We start from the raw sequence: 14,389 nt of genomic DNA, 5'->3' as shown, positions 1-14,389 counted from the left end.
TGTTTCCAGACATCAACAGTCGAATGTCGGTGTCGACGGGCCCAGCCAAGGCGTAAAGCTTTGCTTCGTGCAGTCATCAAGGGTACACGAGTGGCTAAGAAAGCCCATATCGATAATGATTCGTTGAACGGTTGGCAAGCAGATACTTATTGATGGCACAGTACTGCAATCTGCAACAATTTGCGGAAGTGTTACTCTTCTGTCACGTAGAACGATTCTCTTCAGTCATCGTTGGTCCTGTTCTTGAAGGATCTTCTTCCGGCCGCAGCAGCGTCTGAGATCTGATGTTTTACCGGATTCCTGATATTCACGGTACACTCGTGAAATGTTCGTACTGGAAAATCACCACTCCACCACTACCTCGGAGATGCTGTGTCCAATCCCTCGTGCACCGATTATGACACCACGTTCAAACTCACTTAAATCTTGATAACATGCCGTTGTAGCAGGAGTAACTGACCTAACAACTGCGCCAGACACTTGTTGTCTTATACAGGCGTTGTCGACCGCAGCGCCGTATTCTGCCTGTTTACATATCTCTTTATTTGATTACGCATGCCTACACCAGTTTCTTTGGCTTGTCAGTGCAGCTATCCTCCTTTCTGGCGTCAGACGTTGTCGGAATGGAAACTTGAACAGTTGACTTGCCTTTAACTTCTCAAGCAGTAAAACAATGGCCTACTGTCACATCCGAATGCTCAGAAAATCTGTATATTGCGGGATCTGACCACTTGACCAGCTGGAGACACACAATAAAGTCTCTTTCAAATACTGTCACATACTGATAACGGTGTCTCACACGTTTACGTGGGTTTTCCGTGTACTTCAAATTGATCCCTCAACATCTCATACTGTTCACTCGCCTTATATACCCAATCTGGACATGTAACAAAACTAAACACGAACAATCTCATGCTTTCTGGTGTCCCATTCTGTCAGAGAGAACTGCAAATCTACATCATTTACGAGCCACTGGTGGTGTACGCATGTGCGAAGTTACATTGACATCCGGCGGTGTGTTCTGACTGCTTCACTTTTTTGTCGGGCAGTGTACTTATACAAATTCCAAAAAAAGAAGAATTAAAATGTCCATTTTTGCTATAACGAACGTTTATACGTGAAAAATATTTTTAAGGAGATTAGGGCTTATTTGTATCGCCAGGTGGTAGCAACCAACCCACTATCCTAATGACTATTAAAAGTTTGCAAGTTATAATTTTCCGTTTCTGTAAAAAATAAAGTAGGTGCCTTGAGTGCAGTGTAATAAGCCAGTGACTTTTAGCGTCAGAAATGTTTACTTTGTCCATAGTTCACGAGGTTATTCTTTGACAACAGAGACGTCCACGTGTGCAGCAATGTGTTTGATTATGATCCATCGATCATCTCGAATGAGAGTGTCCGGACGTTCCAAATGGCTCTGAGCACTATGGGATTTAACATCTATGGTCATCAGTACCCTAGAACTTAGAACTACTTAAACCTAACTAACCTAAGGACATCACACAACACCCAGCCATCACGAGGCAGAGAAAATCCCTGACCCCGCCGGGAATCGAACCCGGGAACCCGGGCGTGGGAAGCGAGAACGCTACCGCACGACCACGAGATGCGGGCCGGATGTTCCACCAGCAGGAGTCACAGCAGTATGCGGTCGGCCGGTGTGTGCTACCTCGTTGCGATGATGACAGACGCCTCGCCCAACGACTCAGAGTGCTTTTGTTCACTGTCAGGTCTCCGTAGACATTTTGCAAGCACCTGTGAATATCTGGAGCGCTCTGGTTTTCCGTCAAAACAAACTCAATGACAGGTCTCCGCTTGGGAACCACCTCCTTTACAGGTGCCATTCTGAAGGCCATGTCTAGAGCCGCCACCTACAGGAACTTCATGAAACTGTGGGGGGTCAATGGCGAATATTTCGGATGTCACAAAAAAAATTTCGCTTTTTTTCAGCTGAAATTGGCCGAGAAAAAAATGTGTTACATTACTTATTGAACACCCTCGTTGTAATAGTTGCTTCAGAAGCCAACACGAGAAAAGGCTTAAAATTGTTGCAGATTATCAAAGAACACAGCGAATGTGTTCGCTCAGTTATCTGGAATGTGAAGTCCCAAGTTGCTCCAAAGGTATAGTTTTAAAGAAAAATATACAAAATGAAACGTGGTACGTGGATACATAAAAGACTTCTGCGGAAAAATATGAGCAAATAAAAATAAGTACACACAGTGTGCTGCTAAAATCTGCAGAAGGTCTACGATATGCCAGTGGAAAATGGATTCTACAATATACAAAAGAAAAAAGAAATATGTCGCTAATATCTTCGTTAGATTTAGTTTTGAACTACCTGATTCGAAGTCTTGGCATAAGACACTCAGTTAGAGTTACAAGTAGCCTTGTGGAGGATGTGAGACAGTGCCAACATAAATGGTCCCAGCATCTTCTGATAGTCCTTTCAGAGAGATTACCACGTCTATATGTCTAAAGTCCCAGGGAACGATCGAGAAGAAATCTCTTCCCATAACCTCGAAAAAAGACTTCATCTAAACTTTGACTTGGGAAAGAAACAATTCTGTCCCTGCAGTTAGAGGATGACTGACGTCGTCAAGATTCCTTCTAATTTACGTTATCAAACAATGAACTCAACGTACTATATTCGAAGAAGTCACTGACAAACGACAGTGTCAGTGTGGACAACAGTTTTAGATAATGGTCTGTTTGCTTTTATAAGTTGGCGCAAATAGTTGCAGTTGTATCACGTACAACAGCATCTTTCAAAGTTTGTTTCTGCCTCGTAACTGACACAATTTCTTCAGTAATCCAACCAGAGACGAGAATGGTGTTTAACCTTGGGACGTGTGTCCACATAAAATTTTGTCCTGATAGAGACAGGCGCAACTCTATGCGACTGTGTCGCTCCAGTTCAGTCAGACAGAGCAATGGATTTCACACATCTAAGTTGCTGAAGTTAAATGGAAAGAACGGATGAATCAACAGATTGTGAATCACAGAAAAATCTCCCAAGACGTATAGAAGCGATATAGAACGGAATGAGCATGTGAGAACTATGATAGGGAAGGCGAATGGGCGACTTCCATTTATTCGGAGAATTTCAAGAAAAAGTGGTCCACATGTAAAGACGACCGCATATAGGACGCTGGTGTGACCTGTTCTTGAGTACTGTTCAAGTGTTTGAGACCCGTAAAAAGTGGCATTGAAGGAAGACATCGAAGCAATTCAGAGGCGGGTTACTAGGTTTGTTACCGGTAGGTTCGAGCAGCCCTTAAGCGTTTCGGAGATGCTTCGGGAACTCAAATGGGAATCCCAGGAGGGAAGGCGACGTTCTTTTCGAGAAGCGCTTTTGAGAAAATTTAGCAAACCAGCATTTTAAGCTGATTGCCACACGATTCTACTACCGACGACGTACACTGCGCATAAGGGCCACGAAGATACGATACGAGAAATTAGGGCTCATACCGAGGCTTATGGACAGTCGTTTCCTCCTCGCACTTTTTGCGAGTGGAACAGGAAAGAAACTGAGTAGTAGTGGCGCATGCTACCCTCCGCTAAGAACCTCGACGGCTTGCGAAGTGTCTATGTAGTTATAGGTAGAGGTGGGGCTTATCAAGAAGTGCAACAGGTGTCTGAGTTGATTGCTGGCTACATCCTGTGTACCCACATGCTTTCATAAAACCTTCATATCTGGAGATTTCATGTAAATAATATCTTTTATCATTCACAGTGAAGTTTTTCTTATTTTGGTTCAAATGGCTCTGAGCACTATGGGACTCAACTTCTGAGGTCATCAGTCCCCTAGAACTTCGAACTACTTAAACCTAACTAACCCAGGGACATCACACACACCCATGCCCGAGGCAGGATTCGAACCTGCGACCGTAGCGGTCTCGCGGCTCCAGACTGTAGCGCCTAGAACCGCACGGCCACTCCGGCCGGCTTTCTTATTTTATTGTATAATATTTTAGAGAAGTAAATAATGTACCACATCATCTATGCACAGAGTTTGGGACTACTTGTCTCACATCAGTTGCACGTCCCTACAGCCGCGATGTTCCTTTGTGTTCCTACCCATCAGAGCGACACGGCTGCGCTGCAGCCCTCACGCCGTCTGTGGAAGCGTTTCTAACAGCGGGATGGTCTCCCATCTTCAGGTGCAGAGTGTCACGTGGTTCGTGCTGGCGCTGTTGGGCGTCCTCGTCTACAAGTGCGCCATCGATCTGCCTGATGAACCTGATCCTGCAGCGCTATTCGGCACACGACTCGCACAATTTTACTTCGCGGGTGAGTACGTACATACAGCGCTTTGCGTAGTTATCTTGAAACCTTCCCGTCTCCTCTATATCTCTTTTGTTCCCTTCTACAGTAACCTATGAAACCTTTCCTTAGGCTTTCTATCTCTTGCTTAATAATAACAAATGAAATCTTCTCTTTGACATTTATTCTCTTTCTAATCTTCGCATACAAATTTAATTGCTGCTTATTAAAAGTGATTTTCTGATTATTTCGACGAAACATAGAATGTGTCGTCGACGTGGCCCTCAGTCGTTATCTGCAATAACCCAAAACTGTTCCTTACTTTTTTACTGTTACTGGATCGCCATCTGACTGCTACATCGAACTGCGACATGAATATACTTACTCTGGTTTACTATACTCCATTAACTGCTGGTGGGCTGTCATAATAAGTGGCTGTATTTGTTACCAAAGCTGACGTTATTCTTTAATAGCAAAGCTGACGTCATTCTGTAATTAATTTGACTGAAGCTACGTAATTCATAGTTACACTTTTTCTTGACAACAATAAATTTTTTGCAAAGTTTTACGTTGATGGTTTTTGGGATGGATTATAATCAGTAATGCAACATTGCTGGCAAAAATTAATTATATTCTGGTAACGCTTCAAACATTTACTGTTGGTAATGGAATGATTTTACAAACGTTCAAATGGGACTTACTTTTTACAATAATCTTACAACTAGCATTGCGCAAACATACCTTCAGTAGTCTTGACTTTTGCAAAGAAAATAATTCAATAATATTAGTTTCTCTTATGATAATAGTTAGTTGATGTCTCTGTACATCCGTTTATAATCTCTTGTAAATCATAGGTGGTGGCTGGCAGGCATACTGCTCCCCTCAACCTCTCGCTTCAGACCTGCTACCAACTCGCTTCGCATGTGGCTTACTACTGACTTCCTACGAAAGCTAAAGTGCGGTCTCTCCTGCCAACAATGCTTTCTGGTGCAGACAATCCCTGCTACCATTACAAAATGTATCAATGTGCGGTCTTTCCCCCTCTTTTCTTAAAATGTATCCATACGCGGTCTCTCCCGCCCATTTTAAAATTATATCAATTTGCGGTCTCTCTTGCCAACAATACTTTGGTGCAGACATTCCCTGCTACCACAATTATTTCCAACATGACAAATATTAATTATTCCTACTTAATCCTATTAATAAAATATATACATCTCTCATAAATTGTGGTTTGACAATAGACAATAGAAATATACACGTCTTACAATCTACATCTACTTTTTTTCCCATCGACGAATGTTTTTCCTTTCTTTGATTCACCACTCTTTCGACTGGGCTTGCCGTAGTACTGCCCTCTTTACTTTATCAACTCGGGGACTTCAGAAAGTTGTTTACGCATGTCGTCCCACGCTAAGAGTGGGGCACTGTCGGAAGTGATTACATATTCCGGATTTCCTGCAGACACAGTTCTGCTGCGGTACGGATAACAGGTGCGCAACAACGTATAATTGAAATTGTGTGGTAGCTGGGGACGTACTTCAAACTTAAAGTAGGCTGGGCAATAGATTACGATTATTGTGGACAAAATGAATAAACAGCACACAGATTCGCCGTGAAATTCCGGTGGTATATGGACCATACACAATGTCGTGTCCAGCCTTAGTGAAAGGGTGCCAACAGTTTGACCAGGATTGCACTGACGTGGGTAATGTCGTTCGCGACGTCCAGAGCTCGCACCGTGCGATTTCCATTTTTTGGCATGCTGGAAGAACATCTGGAGAGAAAGATATTTTGCAAGATGAGGACGTTCAGACGGCGGTTCTCGAATAGCTACGTGATTAAGTAGCGAATTTCTATCGTCGAGGAATTCAACGATTGTCAGGACGTTCCGACACCTGTTTACAGAGACCACTTGTCTTTGATGAAAAATAGTGCTGTGCAGCGCTCAATGAAATTCATTTGGCCCGCCATAACAATATATAACATACTTTTTGAAGTCCCCTCGTAACGTGCACAACACTCAGAGATTAGCTTACATACGAGCCGGTTACACCGCCAACCTGTTGGGTTGATTTGGTGGAAGAGACCAAACAGCGAAGTCATCGGTCTCGTCGGATTAGGGAAGGAAATCGGCCGTGCCCTTTCAAAGGAACCATCCCGGCATCTGCCTGAAGCGACTTAGGGAAATCACGGAAAACCTAAATCAGGATGGCCGGACGTGGGGTTGAACCGTCTTCCTCCCGAATGCGAGTCCAATGTGCTAACCACTGCGCCACCTCGCTCGGCCTACACAGTAAATGGTGCAGGTGAGAAACACACTATGAAGCTAATCTGACCTCTAATTTGCATAACAATTCAATCTACAGTGCAGTCGGACAGATTTCACCTGAGAGCATTCAGAAATCATTAAGGAGGACATTATTCAGCTGATGTCAATGAAACACAACAGGCAAAAATAGCAAACAAAGTCAAGACTGCAATACGATGCTGAATAGCAACGCAGTTAAATTACATTATCTCGAAAGCAGTAAATGTTGAGAGTAGAAAGACGTTCACGCAATATCAGCACTCATACCTAGTTCAGATATACATCACAAAATAATTTAAACGTTGTTCAGTGCAATCGGTCATGAAAGAGTATTTAAATAAAACTTCTTTTACGTAAGAACAGTGCAGACATTAAACTCTAATTTCCGTGAGACTTTGAAACCCATATTCTTCTTCTTTTTTCTTCTTCTTCTTTTACTCTGCAATGTCCAGAATTTTCCTGTTGCACTGCCCATCTTTTCCTCGCTCTTTCTTGACTTCTTCTCGCTTTAGGTTTGTGTCGCATGTTTTTGAGAGGTAATCTTTGGCTACTCGTCCTGTTAATATGTGTAGTCCATCTGTTCTCTTTACTTGGATTTTATTTACTATTCTATAGATGTTCAGTTCATTCCTAATTTCCGTATTTCTAGATTTCCGGAAAGCTTTTGACACCGTTCCTCACAAGCGACTTCTAATCAAGCTGCGGAGCTATGGGGTATCGTCTCAGTTGTGCGACTGGATTCGTGATTTCCTGTCAGGAAGGTCGCAGTTCGTAGTAATAGACGGCAAATCATCGAGTAAAACTGAAGTGATATCAGGTGTTCCCCAGGGAAGCGTCCTGGGACCTCTACTGTTCCTGATCTATATAAATGACCTAGGTGACAATCTGAGCAGTTCTCTTAGACTGTTCGCAGATGATGCTGTAATTTACCGTCTAGTAAGGTCATCCGAAGACCAGTATCAGCTGCAAAGCGATTTAGAAAAGATTGCTGTATGGTGTGTCAGGTGGCAGTTGACGCTAAATAACGAAAAGTGTGAGATGATCCACATGAGTTCCAAAAGAAATCCGTTGGAATTCGATTACTCGATAAATAGTACAATTCTGCCAATTCAACTAAGTACCTGGGTGTTAAAATTACGAACAACTTCAGTTGGAAGGACCACATAGATAATATTGTCGGGAAGGCGAGCCAAAGGTTGCGTTTCATTGGCAGGACACTTCGAAGATGCAACAAGTCCACTAAAGAGACAGCTTACACTACACTCGTTCGTCCTCTGTTAGAATATTGCTACGCGGTGTGGGATCCTTACCAGGTGAGATTGACGGAGGACATCGAGAGGGTGCAAAGAAGGGCAGCTCGTTTTGTATTATCGCGTTATAGGGGAGAGAGTGTGGCAGATATGATATACGAGTTGGGATGGAAGTCATTACAGCATAGACGTTTTTCGTCGCGGCGAGACCTTTTTACGAAATTTCAGTCACCAACTTTCTCTTCCGAATGCGAAAATATTTTGTTGAGCCCAACCTACATAGGTAGGAATGATCATCAAAATAAAATAAGAGAAATCAGAGCTCGAACAGAAAGGTTTAGGTGTTCGCGTTTCCCGCGCGCTGTTCGGGAGTGGAATAGTAGAGAGATAGTATGATTGTGGTTCGATGAACCCTCTGCTAAGCACTTAAATGTGAATTGCAGAGTAGTCATGTAGATGTAGATGTAATTTTATCATTCTTAATTGTGTCTCAGCTACTATGTCATTTCTGCTGTCTGAATTCTGCTCTCCATTGTTCATATGGGACGGACGACTCATTTTGTCACAATAAAGTGGGGATATCTGTAGTCTTATAAAATTACAATCGTGTTTGTTTTTCTTCAGAATACTTATCTTCTCTGATCTCTATTAAATTCATATTTAATGGCGTATCAGAGATATTTAAAGCATTTAACTTGTTTTAATATTTTATTATCAACAACAATATTTTATTTTCTAGAGTTTTTTAAATGCTTGAATTTTCATTTTCCTATTGATATCTTTACGTTATATTCTTTTCATATTCTGCCCAACAAATAAATTCCACTTTTTCGATTATGTTCTGTACTGGCCAAAATTATGGTAATGTCTGAACGCAGTAGACAGGATCAAGTAGGGAGTCCATCGGAGTACATGCATAGAACTGGAGCTAGATAACAAAAGCCGTGTGCATCGGACATAGTCCGTGAAGTGAACGAAGCATTTCATGTAGTGAATAATTTAAAATTCGGTCGCCTGGATTATGTGCCAAGACCTACATCTGTAAGTAAACAAGACGAGTTTTCTATTGGCAAGGACTGTGAAGATAAGCATTGTGTTTTACGTGCAATACTTTTCCGCAATTGAAATTTTAATGGTGGCTTTATAGTGTGACCAACTGCAGTCTGCAAACTGTAGAAAAAACACATATCTAATTTTTTGAAGCGCGTTTTCCGCATCTTCCATGGCACACTCTGAGAGGCTAGGATTACCACTGATAAATCGCCACTGGCACAGTTCAAGTCAAACCTGCGAGCATCTCTCGTGAAATGTATTTTTATATTACTTACTCGGTGAATAGACGCCAAGCTATGCTGCTTTCTGAAAATATCGACGTACCAGGTTCCATGTGTGTGCAATGTGGCCCGGTTTGCAGCAACACTAACAGCAGCACTCGAGATATATTACTCGTAAAAAAACTAAAATGGAAATCTTTGAAAAAAATAGGAGTCTGGAATCTGATAATGAAAAGACATCAGAAATATTTCGAATAACTTACGCTATATTTCCCTTTAGACTGAGTCACAATTTTGGTTAAATATCTTGGAATCTCTCGTCACTTCTCAACCATCTTTCATTATACAATCTCAGGACAAAATCCTTCTTCGTCTTCACAAGTTCGAAGACTAATCTCTCCTTTAGAAAAGTCCAAAATAGTAACTTGTAATCTCAAAACCCATAATATTAATTAATAACCAAGTTTTTCTGCATAGCAATATCAAAGAATAACTCCTGGAAATGGAAAAAAGAACACATTGACACCGGTGTGTCACACCCACCATACTTGCTCCGGACACTGCGAGAGGGCTGTACAAGCAATGATCACACGCACGGCACAGCGGACACACCAGGAACCGCGGTGTTGGCCGTCGAATGGCGCTAGTTGCGCAGCATTTGTGCACCGCCGCCGTCAGTGTCAGCCAGTTTGCCGTGGCATACGGAGCTCCATCGCAGTCTTTAACACTGGTAGCATGCCGCGACAGCGTGGACGTGAACCGTATGTGCAGTTGACGGACTTTGAGCGAGGGCGTATAGTGGGCATGCGGGAGGCCGGGTGGACGTACCGCCGAATTGCTCAACACGTGGAGCGTGAGGTCTCCACAGTATATCGATGTTGTCGCCAGTGGTCGGCGGAATGTGCACGTGCCCGTCGACCTGGGACCGGACCGCAGCGACGCACGGATGCACGCCAAGACCGTAGGATCCTACGCAGTGCCGTAGGGGACCGCACCGCCACTTCCCAGCAAATTAGGGACACTGTTGCTCCTGGGGTATTGGCGAGGACCATTCGCAACCGTCTCCATGAAGCTGGGCTACGGTCCCGCACACCGTTAGGCCGTCTTCCGCTCACGCCCCAACATCGTGCAGCCCGCCTCCAGTGGTGTCGCGACAGGCGTGAATGGAGGGACGAACGGAGACGTGTCGTCTTCAGCGATGAGAGTCGCTTCTGCCTTGGTGCCAATGATGGTCGTATGCGTGTTTGGCGCCGTGCAGGTGAGCGCCACAATCAGGACTGCATACGACCGAGGCACACAGGGCCAACACCCGGCATCATGGTGTGGGGAGCGATCTCCTACACTGGCCGTGCACCTCTGGTGATCGTCGAGGGGACACTGAATAGTGCACGGTACATCCAAATCGTCATCGAACCCATCGTTCTACCATTCCTAGACCGGCAAGGGAACTTGCTGTTCCAACAGGACAATGCACATCCGCATGTATCCCGTGCCACCCAACGTGCTCTAGAAGGTGTAAGTCAACTACCCTGGCCAGCAAGATCTCCGGATCTGTCCCCCATTGAGCATGTTTGGGACTGGATGAAGCGTCGTCTCACGCGGTCTGCACGTCCAGCACGAACGCTGGTCCAACTGAGGCGCCAGGTGGAAATGGCATGGCAAGCCGTTCCACAGGACTACATCCAGCATCTCTACGATCGTCTCCATGGGAGAATAGCAGCCTGCATTGCTGCGAAAGGTGGATATACACTGTACTAGTGCCGACATTGTGCATGCTCTGTTGCCTGTGTCTATGTGCCTGTGGTTCTGTCAGTGTGATCATGTGATGTATCTGACCCCAGGAATGTGTCAATAAAGTTTCCCCTTCCTGGGACAATGAATTCACGGTGTTCTTATTTCAATTTCCAGGAATATATATATATATATATATATATATATATATATATATATATATATATATATATATATATATATATATATATGCCTCCCTGGCACAGCTCTAAGTTAATGTCACACATTCACTCTCGTCTTTGTTCCACAATCCCCTTATCGAATCCCGTATCAATCACCTCTCTCCACCGTTTGCGGCATGAAAAACGGAACAAACGCATTTTAACTACTGCCTCCACCTTACCAACATAATTTGAAAACATTTTACTGAAATTACTAACTCTAAGACAAAAAAGAAAAACGGTTCCCACAAAGGAATTATCCGAGTGGGACGGAAATGGATAGATGTGCTGTGCATGTACAGACAAACAATTGCTTACAATTTCATAAAACATGTATGGTTTATTCAAGAGAAAGAGCCACCCAAATTGAGCAAGTCAATAACGCGTTGTTGCACTTCTGGCCTTTATGCAAGCTGTTATCCGGCTGGGCATTGATTGACAGATCTGCAGGATGTCGTCCTGAGTGATACCGTGCCAAATTCTGTCCAATCGATGCGACAGATCACCAAAATGCCGAAGTTGTTGCAGAGCCCTACCCATAATGCCCCAAACGTTGTTAAATGGGTAGAGTTCCGGCGATCCTGCTGCCCAAAGTAGGGTTTGGCAAGCACTAAGACGAAGCAGTTGAAACTCTTGCCAAGTTCGAGAGGACATTAACGTGCTGAAATATAAGGCCAGTATGGCCTGCCATGAAAGGCAACAAAACAGGGCGTTGAATGTCATTGAGATATCACTGTTGTGTAGGGGAACTGCGAATGGCAACGTCTTCGCTGGTCGTCGATGCTCAGCTCGAAGCGTAACTCATCACTGAAGACTACTGCAGTAAGTGAGATTAAAGGCGGAAAACGTCTGGAGACTTCCCGGACAGTGGTGGAATACCATCCTAACTGTCGTCCACCAAATGGTCCGATATCCGGTAGTGATGTCTGGTGTGCCATTTCTTTCAATACCAGAACCCCTTCGTTTTCATCTACGGCATTCTTACAGCACACTGGTACGTGCTTCATTCCAAGCCATTCTCAGCTACAATTCAGCAAGATAATGCCCGCTCTCACACAGCGAGAGTGTCTACTGCTTGTCTTCGTGCTCTTGGTCAACAAGGTCATCGGATCACTCTCCAACAGAGAATGATGAGAGCATAGTGGATAATACCTTCCAACGGGCTCGTGATTTTGACTATCTAACGCTTTCATTGGACAGAATTTGGCATGGTACCCCTCAGGACGACGTCCTACAACTCTGTCAATCAATGTCAAGCCGAATAACTGCCTGCAACTGGACCAGAAGTGGTCCAATGCGTTACTGTCTTGCTCAATTTGTGAAGCTGTTTCTCTTGAATAAATTAACCGTTTCTTCAGAAATTGTAATCGTTTGTTTGTCTGTACATTTTCATCACATCTACCGATTTCCGTCACATTAGGATAATTTCTCCATGGTGCATTTTTTTTCTACACTATAATTTCTTTGTGAGCTGCTAGAAATTATATGCCTCTCCTTGGGGATGCAAAGGATACTCATTTCGAAAGAAAATCGCGTGTTAACTATTAGACACATAGGCACCGGTTTTCATAGGTACAGACGAAGTACACTACTGGCTCAATCTTGTTGCACCAACATGCACCAACTAGAGCTACAAAGCAATTACGGGTTGCTCATTTTTCACTGCTACTCAAACAGCTGGCAGATTGCATCACACTGCAGGTTGAAAAGTTCTCACCTATTTGCGAAGAAGTTGTTGCCTGTTTGCGAAGCCCTATTGTCATCCATCTGTGACGCACTAATTGTATTTTGCTTGTGCTTCTTCATACCGATAGGCCAGCTCAAAACTAGTTTACTGCTTCTCCCGTACCCTCCTGCATCCTACTTTTCGTTTCTTGTTGTTCGTTCTTTATTTCCATGATTCGCTCTGCTACATGCTTCATACGTATAGCTTGAGAAACTTCTCCGTCAGTTGTAGAGCAAAATAGATACTACAGCAGTGTCAAAAGTTAACCAAAATTAAGTACTGCAAGTACGTTTAATAACAAGCACGTCAGAAGACTTAGAGAAAAATAAATTTGGCTTATAACGCTGACTAAAACATGTAATTAGAAGATCTTCAAAGTTTAAACGTACTTATAATAACAATAATGGTAATTTTTCGCAAGCAAACAAGACAGGAGTAGCAGTATAACTGGCACACATATGCTTTCCAGCAATATGACATGCCTTCTACGAAGTGTTTTCGGAGGTCTATTAGCAATTATACCATTTCGGAGAAAGATTTCTGCATAGGTCTACATCAATCTTTGGTTGAAATTCATTAGGAGCAAGCCGTCTCTATAAAGCCTAAAACATCGCAAATTATGACGTTCATGAGCTTTTCTCGCATCTGAGAAGTCCCTGTCCAGTCAGCCAGATGTAGATATTCCACAATTTTCCTGTATCACGTAAACGGTTGTTCCCTAGAAAAGGACACGATTTGTTTACTTGCTGGTCTGTTCTCCAACCTGAGCTTGTGCCGCATCTCTCATGATCTTGTCGTTGATGTGACGTGAAACTCTAGACCTCTTTTTTTCCTTGTGGCTAGCCTATACAAGGATTCATCCACCAGATCTCCAAGACACAAACTAACATTATCGTCTGTAAAGAGAAAAACAGCACCAACTGCATTGTGGCTATAGTACCTTATATATGTACTTCTAACCACCAGCGAAGATGTGAGAGTGAGTCCATTAGTATATTCCCATGTAAGAAGATGAGGATCATTCTCAATGTTACTGAGGGTGCCCTCATTGCAGAGAGCTGACCATTCATTCCCACAAGTCTGGCAGTCAGGTGAACTGCTCTGTGCTTCCGACAGAATGCTTATCGGAACACAGCGATTCCGGATGCGTACGTCATTGGATTTCATAGCGCCGTTAAGGCCAGATATCAGAAAAGCTGAGTCGTCTCCCTCGGTCGATCACGTTGTAGCCTGTGATGGATATTTCCTGTGTGTCGCAATCGACGCCGATGATCTGAAACTGTATTGCCAATGCCCCGCAGTTATATCACCCAGGCTTCATACTATGGGCGGCTACACTCAAATTGTACAGTCGATACATGTCCTTGTCACTCACAAGTAAACCTACCCAAGAGATACCCTTCGATTGTTGTCGTCTTTGAATATGTTGTAGTGTACAACAAAATAAGATACACACTTTTTTTCATAGGTATACACGCGGCCGTGAAGGGAGTGAGACGCCCTCTTGCAAAGACCTCAGTTTAATATTTCTCAATGAATACTGTTGAAACGTTACCACATCTGAAAAAGACTTTGAATTTAAGTTCTGTAGCTTTTAATGTACGTTTGGT

At 43.5% G+C, this 14,389-nt stretch overlaps 1 protein-coding gene across 1 annotated transcript in view; it reads left to right on the top strand.

The window, feature by feature from the left end:
- Nucleotides 1-14,389, top strand: part of LOC126267485 (uncharacterized) — a 140,940-nt gene that overhangs the window by 58,325 nt on the left and 68,226 nt on the right. The window contains exon 2 of the mRNA XM_049972769.1: nucleotides 4,164-4,293. Coding sequence (XP_049828726.1) covers nucleotides 4,164-4,293 — 130 coding nt within the window. The remainder of the gene's footprint in view (nucleotides 1-4,163; nucleotides 4,294-14,389) is intronic.

This window comes from Schistocerca gregaria, chromosome 4, assembly GCF_023897955.1.
Source record: "Schistocerca gregaria isolate iqSchGreg1 chromosome 4, iqSchGreg1.2, whole genome shotgun sequence".
Classification (NCBI taxonomy): Eukaryota; Metazoa; Arthropoda; class Insecta; order Orthoptera; family Acrididae; genus Schistocerca; species Schistocerca gregaria.
The sequence above is the reverse complement of the archived record's forward strand: the minus strand, read 5'-3'. Positions and strand labels throughout refer to the sequence as shown.